At 42.6% G+C, this 16,710-nt stretch overlaps 1 protein-coding gene across 2 annotated transcripts; it reads left to right on the top strand.

Moving 5' to 3' along the window:
- Positions 1 to 1,038: 1,038 nt before the first annotated feature.
- prom2 (prominin 2) lies at positions 1,039 to 16,087 on the top strand. Of its 2 annotated transcripts, XM_064316719.1 has the most exons (21): positions 1,039 to 1,185; positions 1,948 to 2,068; positions 2,864 to 2,927; positions 4,081 to 4,170; positions 4,576 to 4,772; positions 5,935 to 6,009; positions 7,185 to 7,248; positions 7,854 to 8,010; positions 8,705 to 8,857; positions 10,277 to 10,400; positions 10,674 to 10,762; positions 11,168 to 11,252; positions 11,750 to 11,893; positions 12,492 to 12,560; positions 12,814 to 12,906; positions 13,422 to 13,475; positions 13,742 to 13,822; positions 14,572 to 14,640; positions 15,214 to 15,303; positions 15,524 to 15,636; positions 15,742 to 16,087. In XM_064316719.1, the coding sequence occupies exons 1-21, from the start codon at positions 1,043 to 1,045 to the stop codon at positions 15,791 to 15,793; spliced, it is 2,127 nt and encodes a 708-aa protein (XP_064172789.1). In that variant the 5' UTR covers positions 1,039 to 1,042; the 3' UTR covers positions 15,794 to 16,087. The 2 variants fall into 2 exon arrangements, with proteins under 2 accessions (XP_064172789.1, XP_064172790.1); XM_064316720.1 differs by lacking the exon at positions 15,524 to 15,636.
- Positions 16,088 to 16,710: the final 623 nt, after the last annotated feature.

The following is a 16,710-nucleotide window of genomic DNA, read 5'->3' as shown; positions in this document are numbered from 1 at the left end:
ATAAGAACATTTTGGTACGGTAAACTTCCTCATACTGTTATCGGGTGGGCTTGTACAAGTGCCACGTCAGATTCAGCAAACACTCGTAACTTCGGAAAACTTTTGTAAGTGTCCTGTGTAAGCATGGTGAATGCCACCCGTTTGTAAATGAGAGAGTGTTCGTGCGAATTGCGAATTAACATCCCGCCCCATTTGTCTGGAAGTGTCATTCATAAAAATGGCATCCAAGAGCAAAAAGAACTTTACAAGTTGGGAGATAATCTAGGCAGACTTTCAGAGATCAGTGAATGAAAACATCTTTTTTAACGGTGTCAAGAGTACAAGACCTTGATGAATACCATGTAGAGTCTGTAATCACTCCTAATCTTTGCTAAACTAATGTTGTTGCATAAACTAAATGTACCTGGTCATGCAGCTAGTTGCCTAATATAGGGGATTCAATGGTTTGTCTTGGGAGGGACTCAGCACTGATCTGTAATGAGCACCTCATTAATTCAATTATGTTCCGAACACAACAGGCTAAAATCATATGTCACACCTTCTCTGGGTGTGAGCAGTAGACGTAACTGTGTCAAGCACATCAAACTGTTCAGACCCCAACGTTGGCTGCCCATACAGTGGTGTATGTGCTCGTTATGCAGCTCCTGTTCCTGGGGACTAAGATTCCAAGCTTTCGAGGCATGGGTCACGGTTATCAGTGAGAGGTGTGTCCCTCAGATGATAATCCACACATAATCAGTAGTCGGACAGGGGTGATCCTGTACAGTGCTGAGGTAGAAGTGGCTTCGGTCTGGTCAAGCCATCAGGATCTCACATCCCTCATGCCCCTGGTGGGTGTTATGTCGCTGTTTGCGAGCTTCGGTAATTGTGGGGCATGACCAGAACAGACCAAATCAATCAACGGCCGGGCAGGACGTTTACTGGGTGTGGTTTACCATCTAACATGTGAGACCCTAAGCTGTTTATGCTTTGTCGCTGTCAGTCGAGTGTCCACAAGTTTGTGCATTTATACTTCTGCAAAGGCCTGGGAGTCACTGTCCTCATGCCCCTGGTGGGCCTGTTCTTCGCCTGCTGCCGCTGTTGCGGTAATTGTGGGGGCCGCATGTACCAGGAACAGACCAAATCAATCAACTGCCGACGCAGAGGACTTTACTGGGCGTTGCTGGTCATTACCATCATAACACTGTGAGGACCCTAAGGCCTGTTTTATGCTTTGTCGCGTGATCATTCCGACAAGTGTCTCACAACGTTTTGTGCATTTATACTTCTGCAAAGGCCTGTGGGGAGGGTACCGTTGTCTCTATGGTAACGAGACGCCAAACTGTTAATATTTACATCTGTGAAAACATGGCGCCACTGAAATGACTGTGAAATAGGGGAGTTATTTAGAGTTGTCAGTTGTCATATTTTAATATTTTTATTGAAAACATTGTACGATCATTATTTTTATTAAGTAAACTAAACATTTCAAATATTTTACTATGTATCAACCTAGGCTGGACATTCATTAGCCAGTTGTCAAAAGCACTGTGATACATCTGCACAAGTTCAAGGAGGGGGGCTTTGCTATACCCAAGTCTTGGGGATGCCAGCAATCTAAATCCGTTTTCACAGGGTTATCTTGGATGCTGAGGCCACTGTATTTATATCCAAATTGAGCTTAAAGAATTTTAAAATTTAAGTTTTCAGAGTTTGTTTGAAAACAGTTGAATTAAGTGCTTACGCTGACAGCATATTGCCAATTTGGATTTGAAGGGATGTTCTGTGTCCCATTGGTCTTAGCAAGACATGCAGGACTCAGGGAACAGTCGTACGTTTGTGTGTACATTTTCAGTGTGTTATCAGTACTCTTCATGGTTTGTAAATTCAGCAGTCTGGTATTGCCTAGCTACATGTCACTTGACAAAGGAAACACAGTTCCTGTTTCCTCCTTGTGTGTTTTCCCAGGGCAGGGAATATTTGCTTGTTTAGGAGCAACCAATCCCTGGCCTTCAGTGTGCGGTACAGCATGATGCAGTCCGACAGCACGTTAGACAACCTGCAGACCTACCTCGCAGCTGTCCCACAGGTAACCACAAAAAGAAATAAAAATCTACTGGGCTACCTAATATGTCTGAGGAAAAGTGACACCTGCACACTGTATTAAATGTCCCCAAACAGGTTCCATTGTGCAGATGTTTCCACCAGCAAATGTGTTCTTGGGTTATAGCAATGTTGTAAGTTATAGGTTCTAGCAATCTGATGGAAACTATTGAGGATGAATGTCATACAGCATATGGGTATCTACCTCATCAATCCACTTCATACCTTTGTTTTTACTTTACTGGCAATTAATAAGCACTCTTATCCATAGTGATTCATAGTGCTAACACAAGTACAAACATGAGGGATGCAAGTGCAGTAATTCCCTAAAAGGGGAACGTGCGAGTGAGGTCTTGCATTAGTATGCTACCTTCTCCTTACCGCCCTAGGTTTTCTCTACAGTGAAATCTAGGAAGTGTATTTTTATGGATCTGCCTGTATAAATATGCTCTCTAAAGACCAGCAAATTTTAAAACAAAACCACTGAAACCTAAACCTGCCACTTTATATTTGATAGAAGGGTGAAGTAATTCTGACATGATCTCTTAGAAAACCGCTGGGTTAACGTCAGGAGAAGTGGTCGTGTCACTAACTTGATAAGCTTCTCAGCCAGTCACGTGTCTCAGATGAGTCAACACCATTAACTGGTGTGTGCCTGGAAGGACCGTGTGTGCTAATGTTTGTCCTTAGACAGGGCTCAGCCATTTATCAGAACAAAATGGAGGTTAAAGCCAAGTTGTTTGACACAACAGCCAAATGACTCTCTCTTTGCTTTCTTCAGGAAGTTGACGTGGTAGTGGATAAGAGCATCCTGACTGTGAATGAGGTTAGGAACAGACTGGATGGTGAGTGGTAGGGGTGTATGTGGAGAACAATGCTTGTTTGTTTTTGTTTACTATTGAAATTGTATCTATGAACGACAATCAAAATGTTTGAGATGTAGATTGCTTTGCAGGTATCACACAGGTAGAAACCATACAATATTGTTGAGTAACCCATATTACATAATAGACGTATGAGCAAATACATATTTTAGATGCATGTATTTCTCCGTTCTTATTTGTATAGCATAAAGCCAGAAAAAGCCCAAGGTTTCAGCTAATGCCTTTATCAGGGCATAGTGCATTTTCCTTCTTTTCTCAGGTTAATTAAGCTGTGGTACACACACTACGTGCCATAATTGAAGTGGGGAGCACCCCACAGATCAGTCAACATGCCATAATTACTGTACATCTTTCCTTTCTTTTATCTTTGACATTTGTACAGTGACGCCCAATGGGAATTCATAATGCACAAATAATATAAAATTTTAAACATGATATTTGTTTTATCTGTTGATGTCTACTCACGTTAACAGAACATAAACACAATCGACTTTCTTATTCTATGAATGTAAGCATGCCACAAACAGTAAGCATGCCTTGACAAGTATAGGACTGAGGCCCATCCATGCAGTGGAAGAGCGCCTTAACAGATAGCAGATCATGTTTCCCATCCACGCACATGAACAGGAGGAGCTTAGATGTAGCCCACTCCTCCCCTTTCTAAAACCGATTAGGAATTTTTTTCCACATATGCCAAAAGAGCAGAGGTGTGTCCTCTGGCTGGTAGTGTGGATGTGATGTCATTTATTATTTTTTCCACACACGTGACATGTATCATTACCTGGCAACCCGTTCTATGGGAGCTCTTTCATGCCACAATTAAAATAACAAATGACCACATTAAATAGTTAAACCTCAACAGTTGAATTTACACAGGACCACATCAGTTGACAAAAGATCAGATGTAATAGTGAAAACTGTTCCATTTATTATTGATATGTAAAGGGATGTGTAAATAAATGCTTCCTCGTATTTGTGATGAATTTACCTGTAGCCTGTGTCCCTTGTTCTGCAATGAAACTCGAGCTGAAAGGTCTTTTGTTGTTCTCTTTCTTTAAAAACCACAGTAAAAAAAGAACTGTAGTCCGATTTCCCCCCCCCCCCCCTCCTTTAGATATCGGTCACTTGCTTGGTGAAGACCTCAAAAAAGCCCTGGGGAGTTCCTTGAATCCTGCTCTGGATTCTGTCCGAAATTTTTCCCAAGGTACCTTGCTGCTGTTTACCTTTACATAGCAGGGATGTGTTTTTTTTTTACTATCACACATACCGTATGGTCATTCTAAAGATTATAAATAATTAAAAAAAACAGCCCCACATGATAAATAACTCTCATTCAGACTGTATACATCAAAATACATCAGCCATTCAGGACTGGAGTTAAGCCTGCAGATACTACAGCCATTCAGGACTGGAGTTAAACCTGCAGATACTACAGCCATTCAGGACTGGAGTTAAACTTGCAGATACCATGACCCTTCAGGACTGGAGTTAAACTAGCAGATTCTGTGTGGCCCTTCAGGATTGGAGACCCCTGCATCACATCAACTCCTTAGCTATTGATAAAAGGAATGATTTGATTCATTTTCTAAGGCTGTTTTTGTTGCTTCAGTGGTGAACCGTACGATCCAGCTCCTGGGCCAGCTGAACTCCACTCAGCAGCAACTTCGTCCGGAGCTGGACGCGCTGGAGGCCAACCTGACTGCCACGAGAAACCGCATCAGCAGAACCCTGAAGCTGCCGGACTGCCAGGGCTGCGAACCCATGCAGCAGGACCTGGCCATGCTGACGCTGGACACCCGCTTCTCAGTGAGTGTGGGCCCACAGCACCCTCATCACTCTCAACCCAAAACATTAGTTATGCTGACGAAAATGCTTTACGGGTTGCTGGGTGGCTCATCCGGTTAAAGGGATAGTTCACATTTTAGGACCAGGCCTGCTGAGCTGCTCATCACAAATAATGGGATAAATTGGGGTCGTTTTGGGCTCAAGCCCTCCAGCCTCGTGTACGCGTAGCTCTCTCTCTCTTAGCCGTTAGCGTTGTTAGCCAAATAACATTGATTTAATGGGGGCTGCGAATTACCCCCTGGGAAAGGTGCATTTTCACAACGGCTCTTTTGTGGGACACCGTGACTTTATGAAATTGTTAGCCTTTGAATCCTTGGTCACAGGATCCTAGTGGGAATGGAGCAGCCTGATCTCTGTTCCAGCGACTCCTGACTAATGCCTCGACAATGGAGGACAAAGCATAGGGGCTCAAGTTACAGCACTTGAGACCTGTGTCTATGCACCACATTTCAAACACCACTGAGAACGCAGAACAATGGGGGGAGAGCTAGATCTGCAGCCCAGTTTTAAGATACAAAGGTCTGAACAGTTCCTTTCAGGGTGATGTAACAAGTACTCCAGTCCGTCTCCCCACAAACCACACAATCTGTCGTTCTTGGACGCACTGTTGTTTTATTGTGCTCTCACAAAAAACACGGAACACAAACAAAACAAACCACACACAACTATGACGGGGATAAACTGAGACGCGCGCGTCTCTCGCTCCAGTCTCACTGCAGGCAGAGCATATAAACAATTAACAATTAATTGTCATTGCACACAATCTGGGGTTGTAACGCCAGCTAAGCCGCTAAGTCTGCAAGCATGCGGCATTTTGACATTTCAGCTAACGAGAGCTGTGGATAGTTAGTGCAATATTGTGTTCATAATAGTTGTCAGAGCACAGTACGATCTTAGCGAAAGGCCCCACACTCTCATTTAGGGATGTCACAAGAACTGAAAATGTTACATTTTAAGGACAAACCGTAGAGAATTGTAACACGTTGTTTTGGATGCTGAATCGCAGCGCTGGAGTTGTGCTGCATTGACTCCTGCAGTCACGCAGGCTGCAGAAATGTACGGTCACGGCGTGTGGTGCATGCTTGCTTCTGAGCCTGCGTTATGTTGGTCCTCTGCCTTACAGATCCCCCAGCTCAGCGAGCTCCAGTCCGCTGCAGATGCAGTAGAGAAGGCTGATCTGGGGTCTAGACTGAAGGAGGTGAGTCGCCCTGTCTCTAGTCCTGGAATCCACTTATTGTAGCATCAAGTGGCACTCCAGGGGCATGCCAGCTTAAACACTGGGCAGATTCTTAGAGGGCTCATTGTGGAAAGGTGACATCTTTTTGCCATACACCTCCTCCTTCCTACATCACACAGTTTATGTATGAGTCACTTCCTTCAACTCAGACCAGCATCACTGAGTTACATTGCATTACTGTCATTTGGCAGACACTCTTACCCAGAGAGACTTACAACAAGGGGACAAATGTATAATTTGGGGTTACTGTGATAGAGCTTGCCTGTGGAATGCTACATCTTTGGAACACAGGACATTTCAAAATCTGCATTTTACAGTAACACAGTACAACAATACAGTATTCACTTGCGTTATGATAAAAACAACTATTTTGTCATAATATGCCAACTCACAATAAATGACAGTAAAATTTTATCACACTTGAATGAGAGAAGTGGGATAAAATCGTGGGATTATCAGGATGAAATAAGATATAAATAATGTTTTGGAATTATGATCAAAACAAATTTTTGCCATACAGACTCATAAGATTAAAAAAAACTTTTTAAAGAGCATTTTAAAAAAAATTGCTCATGTTGAGCAAGCTAGCTAGAGCGTGACATCTCATTTTTTGATATTTCATTCAAATTAAGCCCTTTCTTTTTGAATCTTGTAATGCTACTAATGGCTGGGTAAACATTATGATCAATAGACAACACAAATGTCAGACACCGAAAGACGATTGGCTTGAAGAAATAGAAGTAATTACTTTGATGAGATTCAAGTCTGGATCATCGCCCATTGCAATCTTAAAAACAACGGACCTTGCAATATTTATGTTTATAGAAGAGATAATTTTTTCTGCATAAAAAACTGAATCCTGTGTTAACATAACTACTGGGTTAACAGCAACAGCAGCTCTAAGGGTAGGAGGTAAATATTCAGTAGAAAGATGAGCAACCTTTATGACATAAGAAATACGAGCATTCAAAAATGTATTTGAAATAATACCCATCACTCCCTGGAATAAACAATGGCATTGTTATTATATTCCGCTAACAATGTACCACATATGATTACAGGTATATATGATTGTGCTGACAGAGAACTGTAATATGGTGATTTGTGGGTTTGAGCGGGTCTTAATTCTTTCCCAGGGAGAAGAGTTATTGGACGGCCTTCCTGAGAGGGTGACAAATAAGACTAAAGACACAGTGCAGAGTGAGTGTTCAGCACGGAGACTGCAGATGTGCATGAGGTGGCTACCTCCCAGCCTGCCCTGGGGTCACAAGATTTGTCTCTCAGAAAATCTAATCCAAAATCTAGCAAATACCTCTTTTTTTTTAATGCATGGCATATGTATTATTACTGCTACAATTATTACCACGACACCTGGTTCCGACTGAGGTACCAATGCTGAACCTCAGTTGGAACTGGTGATAAGGTCAGACGGGACCAAAATTGAGCTTTCTGGCCATGCGCACTAGTGATGGGTTTGAAAAGGAAAGGATGCTTACTTGATGATGTTGAAATGATGTTATACCTATGGTGACATGTGGTGACGTCACCATAGGTATAGTCCCATAGTGACACATGAATTTTGGTTATATTAACAAATGGTAGAATTCCTGTTTCATTGCATTTGCCAGAAGTGGCGGTTTGAGTCTGTTTCTGTGTGAAAATGTCCTTGGGCTTCAGTGACAAACAAGGCAGTATCATTTCAAACAGTATGATTGCAATACAACATGTCCTTTCACTGCACTGAGACACTGCTGTGCCATTGTATGCTGCGCTTCAGTGCTAACACCCTCCTTCTGTTTGTGTAGAGGTCAAACAGCAGCTTGCAGAAATTAATACACAGATTTCCCAGCTGTCTAAAGACGTCCCGCTTGATGCTCTGGCTGACGTGTCCACCAAACTCGAGGACGTGCGAGGATACATCTACAAATATTCACCTGAGGTGAAGATGGCAGAAAGAAATGGGTAACTAACAGCTTCTACCAGAGATCACATTCTAATCTTCCGTCTCACTCAGAGAGAGTTCCCTGGATAAAGGATATACCAGCAAGTAAATGAGAGCAGGAACACCACCATAGGTGTTTTTATGCTGAGAGGGACATCTAGTGGTGGGAAATCATATAAACACCATTATCTCTGATTAAACTTTTTTTGTGCATGCATTGCATGTGTAACCTGGCTATGATTTATGAAAATACTGCTATATAAAGATTTTTTTTTTTAGGAAGTGTACCAGGGTATGAAAAAAGATTGTGATATTTTATAATCAATTGTTTCAGATATCCCACTATTTGCAACTATGTTGCTTTCCGAATCACTAGGACACACACTATTTAATAAGATGATTTTAAATAGGAACTTTGCTGATTCAGGAGGTACTGAGTTTCAGATCCTAAACTTTTCTGGGGCCTGTAGTTTTTGGCTTTTTTGCTGAACATTCTCTCTTGCCCTCAGCTGTCAAAGAGTGCAAAAATCACTTGACGGGTGTGCTTATGAAAACCCCAACACATTACAATAAGACAAATCAGAAAAAGTTGCACACTTGCCAGTTGACTGCTGAGATGAGAAATGACTTATCCACTTAAACCCTCCATTCCTGGGTGACTACGCCTGGTGCCTTTCGATTGGTCTGATTATCTGTTGTTGTCTGTTTGCCCAGCTGGATTGTGGGCCTGATTCTGAGCTGCCTGGTTCTGCTGGTGGTGCTGTGCAATGTCCTTGGCCTCCTGCTGGGCCCAATAGGCTTGAAGCCCAAAGCGGACCCCACCCACAGATCTAGCACTGCCCACTGTGGAGGAACCTTCCTGATGGCGTAAGTACGACTGTGACAAAGCTAATGCTTCAGACACCCGAAGGGTAACCACTCCTTAATTTGTTTAGCTGTGTATACATCATGAAATATGGGGACATCCTAAGGGAACAATGTTTGCTCCACAAAGTCTTTCCAAAATATCATATTCCTTGGCTTTTATATGCCCATGTAGAGAAATCTTTGGACCTAATGACTTCCATGAGAAGGTATACACTATGACACATTTTTAAGTAAAAATGCTTAAACACTAACATTAAAAACAAAAAAATCTATGGTAAGTAGCTTGAAACAAGCAAATCATTTATTATCTTTGGATCTCATCTGAAACTTCAAGCCTTTACTGTACTCCTTTTTAAGGCATCGGGACAAGAAACTGTTTCAAATATATAAAGTGTACAGACCATACTTTATATAGAGATCAAACGTTTAGGACTAGTCAGTAATATTATATAAATATCCAGCAAATTACTGTTTCAGGAATAGAAAAGGCATATTGGTAATGAAAGTCAATGTTTGGGTAATGAAACCCACACAATCAAGATAAAACATTACCTGCTTAACTTGTCTTTTTAAAATATATTTGCACATTGGAAAGAGGTACTCAAGAAAGGCATTGTTCAGTCTAAGGTGTTCTTTCAGTGCAGGGTAGTGTAAAAGGTAAATATTAGTGCACACTGAGCAAACAGTTTTGATCTTATGAAAGGAAGAAACACAAAAGAAAGAAATATAGAGAACCAACCTAATGATAAAAAATAAGTTCATTGCCATATATCAGTCTTAACTTGGTCTAATTTACTCTGTTTGTAGGGGTGTGGGGTTCAGTTTCCTGTTCTCTGTTTGTAGGGGTGTGGGGTTCAGTTTCCTGTTCTCTGTTTGTAGGGGTGTGAGGTTGGTTCCGTTTCCTGTTCTCTGTTTGTAGGGGTGTGGGGCTCAGTTTCCTGTTCTTTGTTTGTAGGGGTGTGGGGTTCAGTTTCCTGTTCTCTGTTTGTAGGGGTGTGGGGTTGGTTCAGTTTCCTGTTCTCTGTTCGTAGGGGTGTGGGGTTGGTTCCGTTTCCAGTTCTCTGTTCGTAGGGGTGTGGGGTTGGTTCCGTTTCCAGTTCTCTGTTTGTAGGGGTGTGGGGCTCAGTTTCCTGTTCTCTGTTTGTAGGGGTGTGGGGTTCAGTTTCCTGTTCTCTGTTTGTAGGGGTGTGGGGTTGGTTCAGTTTCGTGTTCTCTGTTTGTAGGGGTGTGGGGTTCAGTTTTGTGTTCTCTGTTTGTAGGGGTGTGGGGTTGGTTCAGTTTCCTGTTCTCTGTTTGTAGGGGTGTGGGGTTGGTTCAGTTTCCTGTTCTCTGTTTGTAGGGGTGTGGGGTTGGTTCAGTTTCCTGTTCTCTGTTTGTAGGGGTGTGGGGTTGGTTCAGTTTCCTGTTCTCTGTTTGTAGGGGCGTGGGGATCAGTTTCCTGTTCTCCTGGCTCTTTATGATCGTGGTGCTGGTGCTCTTCCTGCTTGGGGGGAACGTGTACACAGTGGTGTGTAAACCATGGCACAATCAGCAGCTCCTCCAGGTAAGGTCACACATACAATAAGAATGGCATACAAATTTGAGTACTTTTTTCGCCGAAAAGTGAGCAAAAAAATAAAAAGAAAAGGTTAAAAAGCTGATGCTCTGTAAAAAAAAATTTAATATGGATTAAGATTTCAGACATCTGTCTGTGTGTCTGTGTGCTTGTGCATCTATTTCTCTCATATTGCCTGTGCTTCTGTGAATCTGTGGGTCTGTGTGTCTGTGACTCTGTGTGTCTGTGTGTCTGTGACTCTGTGTGTCTGCTTTCATCTAGATCCTCGATACTCCAGGACTCATACCAGGGTTCCAGCTCTCGGGGACTCTGGGCCTGAAGACTAATTTGACAATCGCTGAAGTCTATGAGTAAGACACAGCACACACGGTTAAATAACATACAAATAGAGAGAATAAAGATTAACTGAGCTGTGAGATGCTGAACTCCATTAAAGGGCATCTAGGCTGATCCTCTGAGGAATTAAAACACAGGGAAACTGTTTGGTTGGATGTAATTAAGCATTTATAAGTAGTTAATTTTGAAATAATGACTAATTGTCTTTCCAGTCCAATTAAAGTTTAATTAAACTATAGTTTTTTTGGATAACTGTATGATAAACCAGTGATGTTTTAGCAGACCGCTCTTGGTGCCCTTTAAGCTCAATGCAGCATAAATCAGTGTGAGTAGTTCCGCATTAAAGCTGGGCATGTGGTTTTGCTATAAGTCCCAAAGTGACCCATTTCCTCTTCCTGCTTCCTGTTCTGTGTTCCCAGTGACTGCCGACAGAACAGTCCCCTGTGGACCACACTGAGCCTGGAGGAGATTATCAACCTGAACGACTTTCTCAATGTGTCCAAGGTACATTAAGAGTGTGTAGGCCGTCACCTGTGTGCCACACAAATTTAACTAGCATAAAACATGTCTAGAGTCTCCCCAGGTGTTCTCATGTCATACCCCTCATCATCTCCCTTCACTGGCTGCCTGTTACAGCTCATCAAGTTTAGAACCTTGGCACTAGCCTACAGAGCACTGAATGTTACTGTTTCGGCATACCTCCACTCAAACTTCTACCCCTTACATTTTAGCCAGATCACCTCCCTGTGTAGGTACTTCTCTCTGTCATGCAGGGCCCAACAGTGGTGGAACAAACTTCCTACGGGTGTCAGGACTGCAGACTCATTGGAGTGACCACTTAAGACTGCATCTGGACATGCTGGTCTACTTGGACGGTTATGTTAATTAAAATAATTCTGGGTGGTCACGTGCTGGTGATATACCGGTGTCACTACTCATCAGTGCTGGGCAGGACATGTGACCGGAGTACTGAGGCCCTTGTGCCTGTGTCTGCTCCTCAGTACACGGCGGAGATCCAGCAACTGTTCCAGCAGAATGAAATCACCCTGCCCGCCATCACCCTCCTGAGCCCTGAAACCCAGGCACAGCTGCGGAGCTTCTCCAGCAGGGCCGGCAGCATGGACTTCAGCCACGCCAAGCAGCAGGTCAGCTCGCCTGTCTCAATATCTATCTGTCCTCCGCCTCAAAGTTTCTGTTTGTCATCTGTTTCTGTCTTTCTGTCTTTGTCAGCCTGCCCGTTTGTCCGTCTGTACCTGTCTCCCTATTTCTGTTTCTGACTTCCTGTCTGCCTGTCTTGAGCCTTGATCGCATTGACACAATGCGATGCCTTACGGACGTCATTCATTTTCATTGGAGTTCATGACATGCTCTGGTTGCGCAGTCTGATTGTGGTCTCCCATGGTCTTTTACTATGATTTTTCATTGACCATAGCTTATTACCATTAAATTGACTGAGCTACTTCATTTTAAACAGGGTATTTAGTATTCTAAGTGTAAAAAACAGTAACTGTGGTTGATAACAAATATTTTAAAATATAATTTATAAAGTTTGTAATCAGGAGGCAGTTGGAGCAAGATGCGGTCAGTAATTACAAAGAGTGCTTTATTTTTTGTTTTTCAGTATATTCTCAGATTAATTGGAACAAATATACAGCACTGCACTGGTTCTTAATTATCAAGACAAACATATTGTGCTGTGCCATTTGGTTTTACACTGATGTATATGGGCTTTTCATTTTTCAGCTTAACAACATCACCAGGACAAATCTGAACTCCACTGCTGACAAATTGGATAGTTTTGCTGCAAACCAGGTGAGTGGCCCTTTCTCTCTGCTATCCTGGTCCATTGTGCTGTCAATTACATTTTTTTGGTTGTGTGGTCTTGCCAAATATTGTAGATTTGTGGGTGGATTTTCATTTTATTGTTAATAAAGAAATTTAAAAGTGAATTTCTCTCTCACATACTCTCTCTCTCTCTCTCTCTGTCTGTCTCTGTCTCTGTCTCTGTCTCTCTCTCTCTCTCTCTCTCTCTCTCTCTCTATCTCTTCTTTCTCTCCATCCTCAGAGCAGCACCACTGTACGGGGGCAGCTGCAGCAAGAAGCTGCTGAGATCCGGAGCATCCAGGGCCAGTTTGAGCGCTCCGTCCTGCCTAGAGTGGTGCGTCTTCCTCTGCTTTATGGGATGTGGTCTGGCTGCCTAGCTGCAGCAGAGCCCCCTGGTGGTAGCATTTAGAATTGACATCCAGTGAAAGTGCACAGTCGGATGTACAAATCCTGTGAAAATGTATAATTCCCATGAGAAGGCCAACTCCCTTTCAGCAAAAAAACATTCACTACATGTTAAAATATGACTATGTGTGTTTTTGTAAGAGCAAGGGTGTCCTAAAAAGTGTGATTTCTGTCTTTAAAGGCAAATCTTTTTTTGTTGAGCATTCATGGTTTGGAGTGCATATACTCTGTCTTGACTTTGATTTTGTGGCTATTTATCATAGGTGTACGGTATGCAAAATTTTATCACTCCTATAATCTATTGAGTGGTAAATGTGGCAGGAGTAAGGATGGTCATATGCATCACTGAATAGCAAAGCCCAGCAGAATGCAAACACTACAGAAACTTCCACTGAGCCGGAGCTGAACGAGACCGTGCTTACACAGTGACTTTTGCCTTTTCAGAGGGATCTCAACACTACTGTCCTGCTTCTCGAAGCCAAAGCCTCAGAAGTGAATGTAAGTGCCGTCATTCAGAGTCCGCAAAACACTCAAGTCACTCAATGGTTATTCTGCCAATCATTAATACTGCCATCCCGTGCCGCGTCTCTGTGTTCAGTACTGTTCGCACAGTGGGAGCGGTGTTCAGGATGGTCGGGAAAGCAGACCATTGTGCTCGGACTTAATGTGACATCACAGTGTATGCGATTCACCCACTGATGTGGAGAAATAACTCGCCTCGTCGTGCCTCCTTGTCCTTCTTTCCCCTTCAATCCATTTTCTAGAAAACTGTGGGTGTTGTGCTGAGTACAGTAAATGCTGCCCAGGACTTCTTGGACAGAAATTCTTCACAAGTTGTAAAATCGGTGAGTAATACTGCTGAATAACTCTCTCAGGACAACCAGTGTAATCAAGTAGAAAAATGCCCTGAAATTATTTTTTTTTTTTAACAAAAAAAAAAAACATGCCAGCAGGCACAAGAGGTCTCAGATTCCTATCTAATGTTCAGCTTTCCCAGTTGTTATAGTTTGTGTGTAATGTGGGCAAAGCAAGTAACCATATTGACAATTACAGATTGTCAGGTACAATTACAGGTCTTTCAGCTTTAATGAAAATTCTGTAAATTCCCTCCCCATTGTAAAACAATGGCACCTTTACCACCCTAATAGGATGCAGATTTTGACTGCATTAATCAATGCTGTTACTCTCACCCTGTGATGTAACAGCAAGAGGAGGAGGGGTGTTACTAAACAAACCCACACAGACATCACATGCTGTTTGCATTTCAATTATTCATTTACAATCCATAACATCATCAAAATTAATAGGTATTATTTTGTAGTTCAAACTCCTGTGTTTTGCTGAACAATGCTGTATGTAGACCTACCATTGGTAGACAAGTATGCGTATCTTTATTCCTGTTACCACATTTTGGACCTGCACTCATAAACACATTTCGACACTGCTACCATAATTAAAGGAAAGTTCAGTCATACCATATTACATATTTATACACATATTCCAAGAGATTCAGAATGCTCCTACCATTTTGCTTGAAAAGGGCACATGTGATGTCACAGTATTAAGTGTTTATTTTCCCTATTCCCTTTCCAAGGTAACGCAAGCATTCCTGGATTGCCAGATAGGATACGTCACAGCATTTGCTGACTGGGCAAATAAAACGGTATGAACGTCTACCATTGAATTTACTGGTCGCTGCAAATTACATCAGAATGGAAAGTGCCCGTTGGATTGTACGTAATCAGTGACATACTTTAATAGATAAGCTGTAAGGCAGGTCTAACCTTTAATTTTAGGCATATGCTAATCTGTTGTTTCTTTAGCTTGATGGTAAAAGGGTTACTCAGTGTTACTCCTGTGATGTCCTTATTCTTACAGTTGACATGTCTTTGCACTTTATGAATAATGTCACAATGGCAATGTACAGAGGATTATTAATAAATAATATCAAACAATAAATAAACCCATTATGAGGTGAAGAATGATAGTTTTCTTTGTTCTATGATTCATGCCTGCATCTGGGATGTGTTTGTTTCTTATTTTTCCTGATTTATCAGGAAACACTGATTTTCAGGAAATACTGGGTGTCAACCAGATGCAGAGGATTTGAGTTTTTTTATGGGTGCACACAATGGTCTGAAACTCAGCCTTACCTGATTAAGCAGAAGAAATCAGATCCTGCGTTTCCAGTTGTTGAGGATGCGTTTAACAGGGTGATTTTTCCGGCCTGTTGCAGATCACAGGGCAGCTGGGGCGCTGTGGGCCGCTGGCAGGGGCTGTAGACGCTGTGGAGGTGATGGTCTGCTCATACCTGGCCGAGTCTTTGGTGAGACCGTCACCCTGAGCATGTGCAGTGTATATCCTCACAAGTAACATTTCTGGCTCCAGGAAACTTGTTCTTTACCGAGGGCCTGGTTTTGTCTTAATTGTTCGTTGTACCCCCACTACCCCAAGCTCTGACTTTAACTGCTTCTGCCATCGTTTGCATTTTCCGATTGCCCTATTAACTGGCTGAGGTGTGTCTTGTCTGCCCCTCCCCCCTCTAGAACGCCTTCTGGTTCAGTCTGGGCTGGTGCATGATCTTTCTCATCCCCAGCATCATCCTTTCCGTCAAACTGGCCAAATTCTACAGGAGAATGACGTACACGGATGCTTTTGAGTGAGTGCCAAGGGCCTCGGTGGCTGCTTGGTGTCTGATAATCTGTGCCCATAAGCCTCTGCCCGTGTCTGTGCCTGTGCTCACTCACCTCTGCCTCTGTCCCAGGAACCACATACTGATGAACCACATCCCACAAGCGTCCATGAAGCCGTACTGAGAGGCAGGGGAAGGGGTATTCTACGAGCCCCCTCACAACTCGCTCATTCGTTCATATATCACTATTCATGAAGCCTGAGGGACGGAGGACTTCCGCTGACACGTAGACTGCGCAGGCGTGTTAAACGGGCAATGGTAGGGAAACCACGATGCCCAAGGCCCTGAGGAAAGCGTTCAGGTCACGTTCGAGTTTGTGAATGTGTGAGTGCTGTCAGATGAGGCCTACCTTAGCCTTTGAAAGGTTCTGGCTGGTCGTTGCAGTCACACATTTCATTTATTTTGTGTACAGTGAGAACACTGAAAAAAGTATTTTTTTACTATTGTTAAATGTGCTTTCTAACTTGATTTGTTATGATCCTAAATTATTTGCTTTGATGATTCTGAGAAAATGTTTGTACCATTGCTTTCAATTAATGAGTATTTTTAACTAGTCTTTTTCAAAGGTCCGTCATACACATAATGTATATGTGGTCATTTTAGACAGCTGTGCCAAATTTGTAATAAAAATACAACTGCGTTATTTTCCATGCTTTTTGAAACCAACTTTTATCTCTTATTTGGAATTTCCCTGTATCTTCAAGGATACAAGCAGGTTTCACATAGGAGATAAAGGACATTACAGAAACTGTGTGTCCAAACTCACCTGCAGCAGCTAAGGAAATTGCTGACCCTAACTTGACGCATTTGCTGTCTTCTGTCCGTCAGGGATGGTCAGAGGTGAGGATTAACTCAGGGCTGTATTTTCGCTCCAATACTTTGATGTTTTTATTTTATTGAAAGAAAGTGTTAAATTTACTACCTTTTTAAACATGTGACAGGTGAAATATTGGAATTGACATTAATTGTGTTCGCTCTGGTTGAGAAAAGAGGCATAGGCCCACTCGCCTGCAGGATATGCTGTGTGTTTCTTGCGTGCGT

This window comes from Anguilla rostrata, chromosome 18 (genome assembly GCF_018555375.3).
Source record: "Anguilla rostrata isolate EN2019 chromosome 18, ASM1855537v3, whole genome shotgun sequence".
In the NCBI taxonomy this organism is placed as follows: Eukaryota; Metazoa; Chordata; class Actinopteri; order Anguilliformes; family Anguillidae; genus Anguilla; species Anguilla rostrata.
The sequence above is the reverse complement of the archived record's forward strand: the minus strand, read 5'-3'. Positions and strand labels throughout refer to the sequence as shown.

Excerpts from the sequence above, each read along its gene's own strand:
- prom2 (XM_064316719.1), top strand. The coding sequence starts at position 1,043 with ATGCCCCTGGTGGGCCTGTTCTTCGCCTGCTGCCGCTGTTGCGGTAAT. Across the intron at positions 2,069-2,863 it reads ACCTCGCAGCTGTCCCACAG|GAAGTTGACGTGGTAGTGGA; the intron begins GTAACCACAAAA and ends TGCTTTCTTCAG. Across the intron at positions 15,304-15,523 it reads CATACCTGGCCGAGTCTTTG|AACGCCTTCTGGTTCAGTCT; the intron begins GTGAGACCGTCA and ends TCCCCCCTCTAG.